The 19,792-nt window shown below is 42.8% G+C and overlaps 1 protein-coding gene across 1 annotated transcript in view; it reads right to left on the bottom strand.

The window, feature by feature from the left end:
• asic4a (acid-sensing (proton-gated) ion channel family member 4a) overlaps positions 1–6,513 on the bottom strand; it is a 110,520-nt gene extending 104,007 nt beyond the window's left edge. Inside the window, exon 1 of the mRNA XM_053876833.1 lies at positions 5,662–6,513. Within this exon, the coding sequence (XP_053732808.1) occupies positions 5,662–6,237 (576 nt within the window). The 5' untranslated portion in view covers positions 6,238–6,513. The remainder of the gene's footprint in view (positions 1–5,661) is intronic.
• Between the last annotated feature and the right edge of the window lie 13,279 nt (positions 6,514–19,792).

Below are 19,792 nucleotides of genomic sequence, written 5' to 3'. Positions count from 1 at the left end.
TATCTGTCAGCATCTTGATTAAACAAAACAAAATAAATATGCGCATAAATAACTTGTTAGAGGGAATAGAAAAGAGTATTTAAAACCATGGAAATTCGATTTTTTTTTTCCTCTGAGAACGTAAAAACCTGAGCTGAATTATCTTTCTCTTTCCTGGGATAATCTACAAATCTTCAGTTCAGATCACTAACATTGGCATCTGACAAAAGCATCATTTCGTTGATGCATCGATTGATCACTATCCCTAAAGATCTCACCAAGAAGAGTAGCAGACGAAGGTTAAGAAGCATCTGTCGCTCGCAGTGAAAACCCACAAAGGCGTCCAGAGTCTGTAGATCTATGCTCTTCCCTGTCATCTCCGTTAACTGACTTTCTTTTATGGATCACATCTCACGACAGCCGATAGCTGTTGAGTTACCTCCATGAATATATGCAGAAGGGGTCCGTCCTTGCTGAGAGCAAAACCTGATAATGCAGCAGCAGACAACGGATCGCCAGAGCAAACCAATTCACAGCTGTTTGAAGAAAGCAAGCTAAAGGCCCCGCAGCTCATATCGCAGACAGCGTCGCACAAGATGGAGGAACAATTACGCCGTGTTTGCCTGGAAGGGAAATATTAATCTGTTTATTTATGGCTTGTTACTTTACCGCTATCTGGTGTTGTTAATCCAACTTGATAACACAATCTTTGATAAGGACCGGGCGCAAATCCAGCGACAGTTTTAATGGACATTTATGAATTCATCTGCAGTCGGATTGTTATTCGTCATGACGTCGTGTGGTCGTGTGAGGCTGACAAAAGATAAATAATAAATCAAAGAATGATAAATAAGAATAATACTTCTTTAAATACAAGAAGGAGCACACTTTCAAAGAAAAAAAGTGGCCAAAAAAAACAATTCATGAATTAGTAATGACATTTATTCCAATCAAAAAAGGCGAGGAAATGAACCCTGAGACCAAGTTTGACGTCAGTATGAAATGACTCATGTTGCTATACTGGGTAAATAATACGACACTATAGTGATCTCTGAGAAGACGACCCTCTGCTGACCGTTCCAGGGTGTCCCCTCCCTCTCGGCCCAAGTCTCTGAGATAGGCCCCAGACTCCCACATTGAAGCCCCCCTTTATTAGAACCGTAATATATAATATTATAACCATAATAATGGGCCCTTTTATGCTTTTCAGAGTTATTAAAAATAATCTTGATTCCTTTTGCCGACAGATGTTCCTCTCTGAATTAGGACCGATATCATGGAAGCTAGTTCAAGCAACCCACAAAGGATCATGGGATGCTGTATAAAAAGTGCCACTTACGATCTTTAAGTTTTGGCTTGTGAAGGAGAAGGTCATGCATTTGCGATGCAAAGATTTCATGGTTGACACATTGCAACGTTCCAACGTTTCCAACTCTGTGCGAACTTTTATGACATCTCCGTCCGCTTCATTGTCTTGCTACTCTGGATCTGAGTCCGGTTGAAACGCATCCGGACGAATTAGTGTTGCTATGTTTTTCTGAATTCAAACAAGTTTTGTTTGCTCCACAAGTACGACAAATCGAACAAGTCAGACAATTCATTTGGATATGTCTACAAGTCGGGAGCCAACAAGAGGCCATGTTTGCCCTTCCCACGAGAACTTCAAAAGTTCTGAACGGAATGAAGCGCAGTCTTCAGGAAACAATGACGGGTAAAGGAAAATATAATCACATTGTTGTGATCCATCTGGATTCACGAAGGTTTTAAGGACATCTGTCAGTCACCTGCACAGTATGACTTCTGCCCACAAACAAGCAGAAATAGAAACGTAAATAAATGTTTCTTACTCTGTTGACACACACGTGGCAGGCTGCCTTTAGCGTCAGTATAGGACGCAAAAATCCACTTTCCCACTGTTGAATTGTACGACTGGTCGTTCATTATGCAGCGCCTTGAATGAGATGGCCATTTAGCGAATTTTAAACAGGTGAATCCTCATAAATGGAGATGTAAAATTTTATTGTATGCCTGAAAAAAAAAGCACAATAGGTCCCTTTTAATGGGAATAAAACCCCTAGTTTACGAAGGCTACCTGCAGAGGCTGTACAGCTATTGGTGTACTGCAAGTTTAGTTTCATAAGTTGCCACATGTGAGACTTAAAATCTCAATGTAATAATCACTTTACGAGAGAAACAGGTCGGGAGTTCGCTTTTTCCTCCAACGTAATGAAAGTTTAATATCCAAAGGCACAGAGTGAACGTAATTACAGGTTGAAGAAAAAGTGTACGACTTTAACTGAGGTCTGTTTACACACATTCTTACATATTGCAATTTTCCCCCACAAACGCGCACGCTGTTATTAAAATAAAACATCTGGAGAATGATCAATCGAAGGAAAACACATTACAGGAAGCTGATCCATGAAGTAGGTCCCTGGGAGAGCAAGAGTAATGACCGACGTGCACAGGAGACCTCGCTGTGTGTGTGTGTGAGTCACATGCTTGTGTGTGATTAATAGCACATCACCTGTAATGACTTCCTTTTATTCTCTGCCGGGCTGTTACGAGTGATGCACAGCTTGTCATTACCAACGCTAACATGGACAGCAGAGCTACCGTGCAGGACTCTCATTTGTTTGTGTGTTTCTTTTTCCCTGTTTTTGTCACATCTTATCATGATTATACGCGGTCGCTCTCGCAAGCCCCCCCTACTTCCCCTACTCGCTTCCCTTCCTCTTGTGTTCTCAGTTAGGGCTCGGTGTGTGTTTTGTCATGCATGGAGGCAGCAAGTAGCCTGTAACAAATCTAACTGACAGGGAGCCAAAAAAAAAAGAAAAAATGCAGACACACTGGATCACAATGCTGACGGAAAGGAAGAGGCAACTTCGGCAACTTTAACAGGATTAAGGAAGTCAAGCAAAATCCATGGAGCTACTCCAGATCTGACCTGAGATCTAAATGTGGCCCCGAGACCGCGCAAAACTTTGAGGTCAAGTTGACGCATCGATATGAGACATCTGATACTTTATCAGATCATACACATGAGCGGTGTAACACTGATATATTTTCACTTATTGTTCTGTCATTTTCACCCCACTTAAAACGCGATGGATATTTATCTCATGCCACAGCTGGTGTGGACAGTCCTTCCATAATATCACACAACTGGATTTCAAATAATAAATCAGCTGTCTAACATTTACATACATATAGATATGAAATCATTGACAGCTGAATTGAATACAGCATTATAATAATGAGTGTCACATTTCCATTCACATGTTGCTTTCTTGTCACGGAAATGTCCGGCAGAAAACAAGGTGGCAGGTCACAGATCGATCATGTAGGAGATCATGAGGGGGCGCTATTGGGACACCATTCCATCACTGGGCAAGACGTGCACTTACACATGTACTGTATTGACAACAGCAGATAAGTTAGTGCAGATCAGCCTGAGCATGTTTAGGATTTGCGGAGTCCCTCGGTCAATAGAACATGGGGAGACATGTTGGGAAAGTGTTGTGCTGCCCTCTAGCCAGCCACACTTACTAAAAGATGCCCTTCTTGTGTGGCCTAAGAAGCACTTGAGAACCATCTCAAGACAGTTGATACACTTTGTTTTTCATTGAAAACACAGGTCTTATGCCACCAGATTATGTACAGAGAAGACTTCTTATGGAAACATTTTCCATATGTATGGGACTTAAACTTATTTTAGTGTCAGCTATTATTATACTATCATTATTACAGTTCCCCTTCTCATTTCACCTTGACGTGACACACTGAATTCGCTAAATTTAATTTAAAAAATGTGCAGAATCAGTTCTAAGTAGCAGTACAACACACTTCATCATGTGACCAATATGCTATTTTTGTTTTTAGAGTCCATAATTAATCACACATTTGCATTATTTTAATGAACCTGTGTTAGAATTCTGAGTTGTTTATACAAAGCAGGAGAAGTATTTTTATCAAAATAAAGCTCCTCCATCTCCCTCTTTCTCTCTCTGACACATAGTATTTTCTTTTGTGGCCTAAGCACTTGAGAACCACAACTAGCCAGTTGTTACACTTTTTTTTAATAATAAATACAGGTCTTATGCCAGCAGATTATTCACAGAGAAAACATCGTATGGGAACTTTTTCCCCAACAAAAACAATCGAAATGTAAAAAATGTCTCCAACTTGCATGAGCAACTTTTTTTTTCAGTTAAGAAATGTCATTTGTATCCCTCTCTATACGTGAGTGTGAATAAACAAATGTGAAATAAATGAAAGCGATTAGTCATGTTCGTTTCCGGAGTAATTTAGCACATCGAAGGGAGACACGCTGCTGTCTCGCCGATAAAGACGACTCCATAGGTCTCCGAAAGGTGTGCGTATCGATGCTCAACATACGCTATTAGCAACTGACATCTGCAGTTTGTCATGACGGAAGCTGTTGCATGTGATGATTTCTGCTGGAGTGATGAAGGCAAAACACACCAGAGCAAGACTCATGGTGCAGAAATAAAGAGCAAACTCTTCTATAAACTACATTCCATGAACAACATACAGAATATAATGAGAACCAACTAAACGCGATGGTCTTCACACTACAATGAAAACTGTTATATAAATACATCACAAGATTTGCTTGACAGATATAGAGAAATGTTTCCAATAAGATTTCCAGTCATGACTCACACTTATATAGGAGTTTTATTTTCACTGTAGACATAACTTTACAATTTGTGATGCAGGAACTATAAAGACTTGAACTTAAACTATTTTGCAATATGAAAGAGCATTATAACAGTTTCCCTTCTCATTTCTTATCTTAACATTTCACTTTGACTTGATACACTGAATTTACTTACTATAAAAAAGATGTGCAAACAACAACAAATATGCAATTTTTGTTTTTAGGGTCCATAATTAATCACACATTTGCATCATTTTACTGAACTTGAGTTAGAATTCTGAGTTGTTTATACAAAGCAAGAGAAGTATTCTGGTCAAAATAAAGCACCTCCACCTCCCTCTTTCTCTCTCTCACGCATAGCATTTTCTCTCTCATGGAAATTGTTTCATTCCTTTTAGTCAATCTGGCTAATGCAAAAATCATGTATGTCTCCCTTTAAATATTTAAGTTAACAGCAGTGGGATTGAAATACAACGTGGAAGGGGCATTACTCCTTCCGTCTGAAAGGTACAAGAGCTCGGAGCGAAAGAGGGTGAGAGAGAAAGGGAGGTGGGGAAGAGAGCGGGAGGGAGAAGAAGATAGAGAGCAAGCCGGTCGCGATTAATAGAAGGAGCGATGGAGAGATGGAAATCACAAAGCTCTGCGATGACAATTTTATTGCCTTGCACTGTTGGGGAAATAGATGCTGCGATGGCTTTGGGTGAAGTAAGCAGCAACGTCAGGCTACATTTCTACTTCAGTTTTGATGTAATGAACGGAGGTACATACACGCACAACTGGAGTGGAACGTGACAAGAGATACGGCTCAGCAAAGGCAAACAAATCTTGCCCCGACCGAGGAAAGAGAGAATCTTTACCGAGTCGTTTGTGGAAGCTAAAAACAAACGCTCCTCTGACTCATTGACGTCTCGCTGACTTTGTTGAGGGTGTTTATATTAGGAGGCGGGGCAAGCTGCCAAAACGCGACAAAAGAAGTTTGAAAAGTTTTCCCCACTCACCACCGTGAAGTCGTCAGCCGAGCAGTTCTGTCCGCTGAAATTGCAGCTCATAAGCATTTCTTCTAGCTGGTGTCCCGTCCGGTTGAAGATGTCCTGCATGTCCGGAGCCGGGTACATCAAATCTGTGGGCTTGTGCCCATCCCGGTTTTTCGGGGGTAGGCCGGTCAAGTTGGCCAGGTGGTAGATGTCGGCATCGGTGAGGGCAGAGAAGCGAAAGCGGTTGATGTTGCAGATGGTCACAGCGGGGAAAACCATCTCCGGAGAAGCCTCTTCATTCAGGGCTGTGACATGCGGGTGCTCTAGGTAAGAAATGGCACACTTGGCAGCTTGGTAAACAAACAGCGCCAGCGAAGTCAAAAAGGCAATAGTCCAGAGAGTCTGCCGGATGCCCAGGCGACCAGAGACAAAGATGTGGTTAATCCCATGAAGGGAGCAGGAGTTGGCAAACCTGGCCAAGTCCTTGGCCGGAGGTGAGCAACTCTCCTCGATCAGACTCTCCTTGTCCCCATCCTGCTGGTTTTTCTGCTTCTCATCCTCCTCTGCAAATTTGATTTTGCAAACAAATTCGATAGGCATGGGGGCAGCCAGGTCTGCGTTTTGGTCTTTGATGGCAGCTATCAAGCCCTGGATCACTTTCCTCTTACTTCCTCGGCGTCTGTCCTCCGGTGCATGAAACAACTCCTGAAAGAAGAGCAGAAAGACGGGGAGAGTTTGTGGCTGCTGCTGCCGCTGCTGCCTGCGCTGTGACTGATAGTGCTGCTGTGCTGCTGCTTCTGCCGCCACGACTCCCTGTGACCGGAGCGCTGCTGCTGCTGCTGCTGCTGCTGCTGCTATTGCTCTGAACGCTTGTCTCACTACTTGATCACACTGTCTCGCTTATCAGCGCTAATACAGCTGTCAAAAAAAAAAAAAAAAAAAGCTCCCGTTCACACACACTCAGAGCTGCAAATGAAAATACGACGCTTCGGCTCAGGCTAAAATAGGAACGGAGTACTTAATAATTCATGAGAAGGTAGCATTGTGATTATTTCCTCTTCACTGGCGTGAGTTGCAACTTTCCCCCCGCCGCCCCTTCACTTCCTTCTGCTCGGCCGCTCCGCTGACTAATCCACTTATTCGGACGGGCTTTTCCACCTCTTGACCAGAATAATGTTGATGTCAAAGGTTGCCCGGCCGAACCCCCCGATGTGAATCAGAATGCCTAATTTTAACAACAACAAGACGCGGCGCGAGGAGCGTAATTGAGCAGGCAGGAACTCCTGGCAATCCATCTTGTCTTTACAACAACAAGGGGGAAAAAAAAGGAAAAGAGCATTGATCCGGCTAATGTGTCTGTCAGGGAACAAGAGAGGGACTGCGACGGTGTTTTCCGATTTAATGATAGCGTCACAGGTCTCTGGCACAAATTAGAATTAGTGAGCGGCTGGAGATGATCCGGCGCTGAAGATGTTATAATCAAGTATTGATTTACCTCGGTGCCGATCCCTTACAGTGCGCGTCTCAGCGCTGTTAATGGCCTTTATCCCAGTTGCCAAACAAAATTATGCAAATGCCGGGCAGAAATGCGAGAGCCCTAATGCATGTTATACCCCTTTAAATGGCATTAGTCATGCAGGTCACATCACAGGAGGCTGGGAACTCCAGAGCGAAGGCGAATTTAAAAGTGAATTCAGGCGTTTTTAACTCAAGTGCTAGGTTAAGTTTAAAGAAGCATCAAGAGCGCACGATTATGCCGAGGTAATTGTGCAGAAAGCAGAAATATTCGAGAGCTCCTCGAAGATCTTCTGAGGTGAATGCAATTTTTGTTTTTTTTTACAAGTAGAACAAAGTGCGTATGAGCAAAATTGCATTTGGTCTCATAATGTGTGGTTATATACGTTTAAATAAAGAGTACAGACGAAGGGGTTTTCAATGTAATGTAAACTTTAGACATATTTTTAAAATGGAGAACATAAAGTGTAATTGCACCACATAAATACCTGCTTAAGGGATGTCATTTCATCTGTATATATTTTATTAAAGAACAAATATGGCTAGATCTTTTTAAGTGTTCAATATCTTGGGAACAGAAAACATCGCTATGACGTCAAATAAGTCATGGGCTGATGAGGCTTTATGACTGTCATCATCTTCACTTCAAAATATTAAGGTCCAGAGATTTTAGAGCAGAGAGTGCTATCGAGTGAGCTCTGACAATGACGACACTGTTTCATGAAGCCTCATGAGCAGTGATGGGCGTAATGAAACAGTGCCCTCATTTTCAGAGCTCAGTCGTTTCACTGAAATGGCTGTTCAAATCCAAAGATTTCAGAGCAAAGAGTGCCATCTAGTGGGCTCTGAAAATGAGGACACTGTTTCATGAAGCCTCATCAGGCCATCACTACTCATGACTATAAATGGCTCCAGTATGGGAAGGAAAAACTGACACAAAAAGGGGGAAAGGAAAGAAAATAAAGACCTAAAAATATACATTTGAGGAGCATAGCTACAGGCAAGAGCCACAACTGGCTCCTGGGCTGCACTTGACCCAGGAAAGAGCTGGAAGGGATTTTTGGGTTGATGCGAGTCTGGGCCTCTTTGCTTCTGCTGCTGCCCCAACAACCCAACCTCTGAAAAGGCGGTAGAAGGCAAGTAGATTGATGAAGGAAGTTCATTGTAAAAACAATATTGTCTGTTTGATGGTTCACATTCAGAAACAGATCAGGATTTAGGAAGGTTTTGAAGGAATTGTGATTCACTTTGACCAAATTTTCAATGAATAAATATGGAATAATCTGCTTGACAGGTGTCCATTCAGTCTCGTGTTTATTAAGTTTATTAAGTTACTGGAATAAATCAACGAAACATTCGAGAGAAATGTAGCACAGAGTGGCTTAGATGAAAGGCTAATACTGCAGGAGTATAAAGCGCTTAAAAAAATGTACATTCAACCAGACACACACAATGAGCAGAACACAATCTCTTCAAGCCTGAATCATGGGAGAACACGGAAAGTGCCTTGGTCAGGGTGGAAAGATACAAGTGGCAACAGTCTGCAGTCTTGACACCGCCACCAAATCTGGGTGTTGGATTTTAAGGGTCTTCTTTATATCAAACTAATTTAAACTTTTTGCAACATTATCCAGAGCCTTTTAAAGGTGTATGGTAAGTCCATTGTAGTCAAAATAACCAATACCAAAAACAAATGGAGCAGTTCTACGTGGTTCAGCTCTTTTCTATTAAGAGGCCATGAATGAGAGATGTGGCTCTTTAACTTGAAAACTCATCTGCATCCGTGTTAAAGAAGAGGCCATTAAATGTCGCAGGAAGCACAATTAACCCCGCTGCTCTCTGTATCCTTGCACTATTTTTATCCGCCGTACAAAGAAAAGGAGGAGCTTAAAATCGGTGAAACTACTTCACAAAAACAGTTCTCGCGTTCATCTCTCTGTATTCCAATCCTGGGGAAAATAAGGCGTAATGTTTGATGTCGGGAATCGCATTTTAGATACCATCTCTTATATAATCTCGAAATTCTAAAAAAAAAGAAAGGTTCAATTCCCCTTTAACGATTACAGGAGATCATGCAACGGTTCTTTGTACTTCTGCACCCCGAAGCGCTTGCTTTCATATGTTCAAATAGTGTTTTCTTTTGAAGGTACCATCCTCGACCTGATAAACAGACATATATATGTTATCACCTTTGCTTGATAGGAGTGAAGCGTCCGTGCTTTAGCCGTGCCGCAGGCGGACTCGGAGGACTGTTTCATGTAGTCATTCCCAGAGGATGCTGAGCTTATTTACAGCCTCACGGAGAGAAGGAAAGCTCAGAGTCCACACCATGACTAAAAAAACCTAATGTGAATCAAAAACATGCAGGCACATCTGGCTCAGGAAAATCATTCAAAGACCGGATCCCATTATATTTGTTTGCAAAAGCCAATAATGCCTGACATCAGGGTGCTCGGCGTGTGATGTCGCAGTGGCAGAAATAAATAAAATTTTGTTGACCTTTTATTCTTTGACACTGGGCTTTTAAACATCCATTTCTGCAGGAGAAAGGACATGGTTGGAGTTTTTGATGGAGCAATATTTCATCGCCATCTGAGCTGAAATGTAGCTGTATTCATCCCTTGATGAATGACATTTGTCGCGTTCTAAATAAGAGGGGAATATTGCTCAGATATCCATTGTTACGAAAGCAATAGATGCGGAGAACAATTTTATGACAACTTACATTACAATAAAATGTTACCAATCACAAAAAGGATCCACAAAAACCCTTACATTTTCGCAGAGGTTACATTAACATTACAGTTTTTTTCCTTGCATTGTAAGAATAATGGCTTACATTTATCTCACGCTTTCACGATACCCTAAACGTTATATAGAATCCATCATACATTTTTACCACACTTACACCTGAGGTGGACTGCTACAGTACAGCAGACAGAAGCGTGGCATCCAAAAATACCCCTACAACCATCACCATACACATTCAGTTGAGGCAAGGTGGGTATGGGGTCTTGCTCATGGACACTATCACAACCACTGGGACAGATCGGTTCTAAATGACATTCTAAGTTAGGGGCTATCTCAGGGGTCGAAGCTCGATGACTCGTGAGGCAGATCTACAGGAGCTCTCTACAGATTCATGGTTATATGACAGTTTCCCCAACTTCAGACCAGTTTATCCATTGACTTCAACTAAATCTGAGTAGAATGTGAGGTGCCATCCCTCTCAGCAACACTTCCCATGATGCCAAAATTTTGCCTTGTCACATCATACCAATTCAAGTTCCAGGTGTTTTATTGACACATAAGTGCCAAAACGCACTGTTTTCATCTATATGCATGCCGACTTTTTTGTTGTTTATGTTCCAATACTCATCTACGGCCATGGCCACAGGATCTGGGGTTCCAGGAAAAGAGGAGGCTCTTTGTTCAAAGTTCCGATCTGGAGCTGAAGGAACATGTGGACAACATATTTACGTAAATGAAGAGGGGTTGGGTGTAAACGAATTAACATCAACCGTAGCTCTACCAGAGTGAAGCCTAGAAACACTCAACAGGTTAATGGACAGAGACACTACGGAAACGGCCAAGGAAATGAGTCCAATTCTGTTACGCAAAGTTCACTTCAAGAGCAGCAAATTCCAATTCGTGGTTATTCAATTTAAGGCAAACTACATAGCCAAGCCATAGAGAACCTCCAGTGCAAACTTTATAAAGTATTTTGTAATGACACGAACGAAAACAATATTTAAAACCATGTTAGTTTTCCACGCATTATTCTGCTTATCTCAGTCCCTCATCCATTTTCCATTGACAGTTATATCTAGAGAATGCCAACATTCTTTTCAAAATAAACTGACCATTTTGACGGAAAACAATTGCCACGATGCGCTGGAAATAGCCTTTCACTCCACACCGTGATAGTAGTTTCACATACATTGTAGTTAGATTTCTCGATTGTATGTGATGCTATTATACCGTCTTCATGTCTGAAGAGAAGTTTGTTTACTTCCATTGTGTAGCTGGAGCTCGCGCAGCCGCACACCACCCATTGTGGTCATAGCAGAGCTGCACGGCTTCATGCTAGCTTGGTCGAGCTTTTAACCACTTCAACCAGGTCGTGTAGTCTGCTCAGAGAAAGAAGAGAAGACATGCTGGGCAAGTCATATCGGTCAGTCGGCTCACGAATGTCTCGGAATCTTCACAAAGAAGCTGGAGGAAGTGGCCTGGAAAGGGGTTTGTCGCGGCTTTCTGGCTAAGACTGCTGCCCCAGCAACCTGGACAGAAAATGGATTTATCTGTTTTATGGCAATACAATTCTTCCAAATAACCACAGAGCCGAATATGACTTTAAATTTCAGTGTTGGTATTATTATTGAGACATTCTGTTTCACCTAGTTCCATCAGGATGGAATGCCGGGAAGAGAATCTGGGGAATATTCCGGGATAAAATAGAATTTTACATAGTGCAGGGATTTCAAACGGCTTTATTAAGATACAGTGGAATTGAGTTTTACATTTAGGACAATATCATATTGCCATCATCTTTGACCGAGGTGCGAGAACAAATTGCTTGGTGTGCACTGCATTTCAATCCAAAAGGTGCAGCCGCAAGATAGTCCTGCCCCCTGATGTATTTGACATCCGCTGGCCGTAGAATTGGTACAGAAGACTCGCTCTCCTCCCGCTTGCATGTGTGTAATTTCCATTTGACAGGTAATAATGTGTTGATAACAAATAATGAAGCCTCTGTGCCACGGAGGACGCTGCCAGCTCAGCAGTAACACATGCAGGTATCTGTGGTCAACAGAGAGCCTGGACCGCCACCGCCGGCAGGGGAAATGTCATATTTGCATAAAAGCCACTAAATATTGTATTTCTTGTTTTTTTCAATGTTCTATATTTGACGAGGTGGAATGGTGAAGGTGTGGAAGGCAGGCTGATATTTACTCATTTTTGCCTTGAGTAAACATCAGGGGTCCCTTGGCTGTGAAAGGAAATGCTAGCCTCAAATTTTAGACTTAATGAGAAAATGTACTGAAGAGTTCTCGAGTGCTTTATGAGTCTTATTTTTCATGTTTCCCAGCAGTCTTTGCCGTACTTCTGTGTTCTCCAGTGGCTTGTTTTTCACCCTTTTTCATGCCGGCTGTTCTATTTCAACCAGTCTAATGGATGTTTTTTTTTTTCTAAATTAAGATATCAGCGATGGGAATGAGTTCGGAGTGATCTTTTGAAACACTCCTAATGTGGTTGTAGCAATAACTGCACTCTCCAATATAAACTACATGCTGACGCTACTCCCCATGCTGTGTCAAACACATTAAACGACAGAAAAAAACAGTTTGCACACCGCTCATTCACACCTACACTTCATTTGTTTGGCACTTGAAAGATTGTTGATAGCAATGACATTAAATGGCAGACTGAGCAGCTGAGGCGGAACGCACTTGCCAAACACCCATGCTAGGAAAGAAGGAGGAACGAGACACTACGCTAGTGCCCTCTGTTGACGGAACCAGATGGTATTTTGTAACTGTAGTCATCTGTTCTTTGTCCTATAATCAACAATAGCTGGCAATTAAAATGAAATTGAATTAACAAGTGACAGCTGATCACAATACATATACAGTAATTCAGGACTGTATAGCGGCCGGGATGGGGATCAGCACCTCCAAGTCTGAGGCCATGGTTCTCGACCGGAACACGGTGGTTTGCTCTCTCCAGGTTGGTGGAGAGTTCTTGCCTCAAGTGGCGGAGTTTAAGTATCTCGGGGTCTTGTTCTCGAGTGATGGAAAAAGGGAGCGTGAGATTGATAGACGGGTTGGTGCAGCGGCAGCAGTGATGAGGTGGCTCGGGCATCTGATCCGGATGCCCCCTGGACGCCTCCCCGGGGAGGTGTTCTGGGCATGTCCTACCGGGAGGAGACCCCGGGGAAGACCCAGCACTCGCTGGAGAGATTATGTCTCTGGTCTGGCCTGGGAACGCCTCGGGATCCCCCGGGAAGAGCTGGAGGAGGTTTGCGCGGACCGGGAAGTTTGGGCTTCCTTGCTCCGAATGCTGCCTCCGTGACCCAACCCTGGATAAGCGGCAGAAGAAGGTGAAGGTGAAGGTGAAGGTAATTCAGGACCTGTAGACAGAGTCTATAGTTGAAAACTTAGCTCCAAAACTGAAAAGAAACCAACCAAAAAAATTGCAGAAAACGCTTTGAAGTAACTTGACCCTATTAGAACCCGAACCAAGAGTTCCCGGCCATTTGTACAGTATCTTTTTGGAAAGAAAAATGCAACTTCAGGTTCCCAGACGATCGTCTCTCGACTTATGCTGCGTTCCCTTTACCTCGGAAGTAGGGAGTCGAACCTGGGCTTGACGTCACCGTCAAGTTCAGCACCTTCCAGTTATCGAAGTTGGAAAACAAGAGAGAGATGTACCCCAAAGCTATTCTCTCACAGGCCAAGAAGCTTTCTGGTAAATGCATGTGCTATTTGCAACTATAGAAAACTCGCAGAATAAAGAGAGACACCAAATTTGCTGAATGTGGTTCGGCATATTTCATTGACTTCTACTTCTTGTTACCGTATGGGGATGCCATCTTGGATTGCATAGGGTGGTGAGGATTATCCCACTTTCCGACTTTGAAATCCTACATTGGGTGACAACAGCTCTGGTGGTGCCGTATCGAAGTGGACCTCATCGCGTAGCAAATTTCAGTAAGTGGCCAGCCGTGCATCTTGGACCTGGAATTTCTGAATTTCTCCATGTTGCCATTGAGCGAAAGGAGATTGAGTCTTTCGAAAGACCATCCAATCATTGCGTATAATCCCAGTATCCAGGTGCATGTCCTGCTCTGTTGACCTCCACTGATGTTCAGTTTCACGCAGCAAGATGAAACTTCAGCGTTTACTCGACAAACACTAACTGTAGCTCTACCAGAGTGAAGCCTAGCAACTCTCAACAGGTTAATGGACAGAGACGCTATGGAAACGGCCAAGGAAATGAGTCCAATTCTGTTAGACAAAGTTCACTTCGAGCGCAGCAAATTCTGATTCATAGTTATTCAATTTAAGTCAAACTACACTTTTATCAAGCCACAGAGAACCTCCAGTGCAAACTTTATAAAATATTTTGTGACAAGAACGAAAACAATATTTAAGACCATATTAGTTTTCCACGCATTACTCTGCTTATCTTCGTCCCTCATCCATTTTCCATTGACAGTTATATCTAGAGGATGCCGACATTCTTTTCAAAATACACTGACCGTTTTGACAGAAAACAATGGCCACAATGCGCTGGAAATAGCCTTTCACTCCACACACCGTGATAGCAGTTTAAATACGATGTTTAGCATGCTTAATTAAAACAGACCATTCAATACGCACAATGCAGGATGAGGCGAGCTAAATCCGGGCTGCAAACAAGGGCCCCTCGACAAACACACCGATTATCCTCAGCAGGTTTAGAGTTGTACAGTAGCAGCAAATATTGGATGTGGTCTCAAACATTTAATAACAGGGATAAACAGCAAGGCAAACACATCCTTTGCCACACGTCCTGAGCTGTATTCTAGCAAGCACCTGCCTTTAGAGTTGGTTTATAATAAGGCATAATCATATTAAGAGTCAGCATGAACTGGCCATGACCCTGGGGTCAATAAACACCTCTTCCTGACCTCCACACTTAGAAATGACGGAACTAAACTCAGCCTTTTTGAAAACTAGAACTGAGCAAAGCACTCTTTTTTTTATGATTGATGTGTGCTGAAGATATTATTGCCATAACATTATGATATACATTAATATTAAACATAACATCGACTCACTGACTGAATTCAAAATGTGCACCCACGATCCTGTAGATAATAAATATCAGGGTCAACAGTGTTGCTGATCCCAGAAGCATCTTAAAATTAACAGCAATATGAATAAGAGTCAGGCAGGTTTTCCTCCTCCGTGACAACCTCTCCTCCTTCTGCTCTGATGTTGAATGGCTAAAACATCCTTTTAATTGACTTAATACTGTCACAGGCTCAAGCAAAGGAAGCTCACGACCTCTGGTCGCGTTTGATATTGAATCATCACTTAGAAGCAGAGAGGCTTCTCCTCTCAGTGGCACCTGTCTGTACAGCCTCTCCACCACAAATGACACGATACTATTGTCCTTCAGCCATAATCTCCCACCTTTTTTTTCTACTCCCATGCTGATAAACTGCAAAGACATGACACCTTGCCCTCAAACAGTAGCTGTGAACAGTCTCCCCTCACTGCACCACCTCCTGTTGCACGCATATATCATTTTTTATACTGATAACCAGAAGGATAACCGAATAATCCGATTTAAAAAATGAGAAAATAATCATATGATTGTTAAAGACATTGTTAGACTAGAAGTTGCGGTTTCTTTTCCAAAGTTTCACTGGACCAAACAGCTCTAGATATGAAAATAGTAGTAACCATTACATCTGGCCCCTATAATGTTGATTCTCCATCGAGAAGGGTGTTGTCCATGCCAGTAGTCTTGCTTTTCAAACGGGATTAAACACCACAACAGCACAAAACCAAAATACATATCACAAAATTGACACAATCGTGGTGGTTTTTAGTGTCTTTAAATAAAAAAAAAAATAAAAAAAATAAAAAAATACTACTTGAACACTTGAGGACACATTGGAGGACACTGACTCATGAAGCCTCATGAGTCAGTGTCCTCACTTCCAGAGCTCAGTTGGTGGTGTTCTTGAATATAATAACAGGTTTCATTACCCATTTTAGAGCAGTTAGTGCCATCTAGTGGCCTCTGAAGGACACTGTTTCATGAAGCCTCTTAAGCCCATCACTAACTGGCGCAGCATTTTAGTCCCTAGGACGCCGAGCTTGCCTTCAAACCAGATGCTGTGTCAGGACTTGTGATCACTATCATGAGCTGCATGTGTGTGTCGAGGTGGCTTCTGGGTAATGTACAGCGGTACCTCGGTTTTCGAACATCCCGGACTTCGAACAAATTGGAGTTCGCACAAAAATATCGAGATTGTTTTGCTTCTGATTTCGAACGAAAATCCAGAACTCAAACGCCCCCGAAAAAAGCCAGAAAAAACATAACGTGCGCGGGCCGATCAGCTGACCCACGACGTGCTTTGTTATTGTGTATAACGCAGCCTCTGTATGCAGACGTGTCCCGTTAGCTACATTTACTGACTGTTTTTTCTTCATATTGAGGTGTAAAACCTTTCCTGTCTCCGCACTGGACCGTGGTAGAGTGTCACAGGGGAGGTGCTCGCTCTCCACACCTCCACTCGAGGGTTTGATGTCCTGTTGTGGGCTGGAGCTGGGACAGGGATGAGGCGAGTCTGGGACAGAGCGTGACTTGGTTTATGACTTTGTCACAGCCAAACTGTACAGAAGCGCACATTCAGAGCTGGACACGCACCGGGCACCTCTTCACTTCTGGAGAGACGTCACTCACTCGGCAACCCCTCCCACATGCAGCGGCCACACACATAGAGGAACAGCGCACCTGCAGCAGACGCTCTACATTCACTCCTACAAAAGACTATTTTAAGGATTGGAACGCATTGTTTCTTTTTCCATTCATTGTAATGGGAAAAATCAATTCAGATTTCGAAAAAAACGCTTCTCGAACGGCCGTCTGGAACGGATTGTGGTCGAGAACCGAGGTACCACTGTATAATGCAGCTACTTTGTGGCTTATGAACTGTGTGTACAATGATTTTTTTTTAATTATTGCTTAGCCATTAGCACTTTTGTATCAGACCTGTTTGTCAATTGAAAATGCTAAAAAAAATGAGCTGCAAATGGCAGCACGTGGATGTTTTGAATTTTTTGTTGTGTTTTGAATCCAGCTTGAGAAGGTGGCTTGCTGTGTGAGGTCTGTGTGTTCTCCTCATGCTTGGTTATTGCTCTCAGTCCAAAATCATATACAGGTTTGTCCGATCCCCATAATGTTTACCGTGTGGAAGACCTGTCCACCGTGTCCGCTGCCTCTTGCCCCACGTAGCTGGGATAGACTCCAGTAAAGAGGAAGAAAATGCATAATTTCACTTCAATTGACAAGTCAAGTGTCTGGTGTCCTGCTTATGAAAGATAAGTCAAGATGGCTAAAACTCAAATGTGGGATGTCGAGCAACAGATTGCGGGTTGATCAAAGCCAACCTCAGTGATCCCCGACACAATTCTCAACTCAGGATTTGGATGAGTCACAGCGAAACTACGGCGAGAACTCACCGCTTATTGTGAGTTCACGTGCGTTTCACCGGAGCTTTCATCTTCATGAAAATGCTGAAATGACTACAGCTTGGTAGGTAACATATCAGCTCGCATTAATGCTGAGATTGGACATGCTGTGGTTCTGTAGCTCATTTCAGCTTTTGCCAGCACAAATTCTGCAACCGTGTTATAAGAGCAGATGAAAGCCAGAGGTTCCAGTGGCTAATGAGAGCTCTCATTATTGGGGTTGTACTATCTTCTGAAGCACCATATGGCCACTCATTTCCCCCTGTATGTAAAAGCAAACAGCCTAGAGGAGAGATGTGTTACGGAGCGCCTGTGCAGTGAACTGAGGAATTGCAATGTTCAGGAGTGCAAAGAGCAGGGTTCAGGAATTTTCCTTATAGCCCCGAGGATTGTTTCACTGCGTGTCCACACATATCATGCTGCTTTAGTCTTGCCGAGTCATGCTTGCAACACAGTCGTCTCCGAGACTTTCGTGTCGTCTGCTGTGGTAATCGCTTCTCCACACGCCGGGAATATCAGCTAAATCCAGGATAAATTAACAAACTAATGTGGAAATATTGACTGGGCTCGGATTTAAAAATGCTGCCGCTGTGCTTGATAATCGAATCACAAATGTTTTTCTACTTTTAAAAGTGAAGGTCAGTGCAGAGAAATGGTCCAGACTGGCTGCCAAAACTGCCCCCCACGTGCCTGGTGAAAGAGCTATGTCACCGCTCATGAGCTCCTGGAACAAAAGCTAAATGTCACGCGGCCTTCCAGAGTTGACGATTGAAATGAATTAAATCCGAAGTTGAGATTTATCGATAGCAAGGTTTCCAAGAGCGCTGCATAGTTTAGGCGGTCGCCTTGGCAACAGCTGCTCCCCGCATGAACCATGCCCTGAATATCGCCACTTTCTACAGGGCATGTGACGCCTCATAAAAGAGTGTTCTCACTTTCAGAGTTCACTAGATGGCACTCTCAAGCTCCGTCTCGATTCATCCTTTTAGCTGCTCACGCTGTTAGCGTTTCTGCAAATTATGATGACACGAGTTCCAAGCTACAAAGATTTCACTCACCGTCACACGCACGTAATGTAACCCTAAAATTAAAACAGCCACAGAGTCTGGGACGTACAAGTTTGTCTTCTTCCGTGTAGTGAGAGGCAGCGCCACCTGCTGGACTGGCATGTGTACTACATTCTCAATTTCTTAAATTGAGTCCCTCCTGGACAACCCAACATCCTGCCAACTATGGCCAACCATCAGAGACGTCAGAGTTTGTAAACAGTAATGTCATGTCATGATTTGCTGGACTCCAGCAACGTGTGTCACATCGACTCTGTTTGTATCCCTGGTAAATCGCTTCCTCGCTTGCTTTTGTTCCGTCATTCATTTATCTGTTTTTTCATTTCTTTGGTTCACTCTTTCTAAAACCATGGTGCTCTGAGTTTGGTATTTTTCCATCCTCTGTCTATTTGCTACGTGTTGCTTCCTGGTTTTCTCTTTGTTGTTGCTTTTCCCTGCTTGTGCGTTTGTTTTGATGACCACTGTAGTTTGATTGTGTTTCACAGTTCATTGTGTTTGTACTCTCGATTTACAGACTCCGCTTGCATTCGTTCTTCCGGTTCGGTGATGTTTTGGATTTGGACTTACGTTTATTTCTCCCGGTTCGGTGACGCCTTTTGTTGTATGTTTGTATTCGACCCGCTGTCTGCCTCCTGTGACTCTTTCATCACTGCAGTTTGGGTCCCGCCAGAAGAGCAGAGTACAAGCGGTCAGGCTACGTGAGAGGGCCATCGACAAACCAAAGTTTTGATCTGTAAATAAGTCGGTAATAAAATGGTCCCAGACCTGTATAGCAGTCAATGTTCTATGGGATTCAGTCGAACTCAGAATACCGGTTCTGATCAAGACATATTTGGCACTGTGAACTTTGTTGTCAAATGAAGGATCATTATACAGCTCAAGCTAAGGGCCAAAAGTACTGTAAAAGTACCAATGTTACACCATCAGTGAATGAATAGATATGTTTTATTTTACAATTTATCTGAACAAATATTGATTTGTTTGAAAGCCCCTTCACTCTTTTGCATTTCCCTCAAAAAAAAACAACTCACTCATGTCGATGCTAGTTGGCGCCTCTCTGTACAATACAGTATTATTTGCTATTTTTTTGTTAATGGATGAGTTTAATCAATGATGGAATTATGGAATGGACCTACAGGCCCAGAGGGAAGGTTCTTAGCGTGTTGAAACTACATTTGAAAACTGAAATCAGCCTACATGTTGTATAAATAATATATTTATCATATAGTATGAGAGCATGACCAATGCAGCGATAACTAAATAAGAGTGATGCAACAGTTGGCGTCATGAAAAGAAGAGAGCGTCTTTTGACAATTCGGAAAG

This window comes from Synchiropus splendidus, chromosome 10 (genome assembly GCF_027744825.2).
Source record: "Synchiropus splendidus isolate RoL2022-P1 chromosome 10, RoL_Sspl_1.0, whole genome shotgun sequence".
NCBI lineage: Eukaryota > Metazoa > Chordata > Actinopteri > Syngnathiformes > Callionymidae > Synchiropus > Synchiropus splendidus.
The sequence above is the reverse complement of the archived record's forward strand: the minus strand, read 5'-3'. Positions and strand labels throughout refer to the sequence as shown.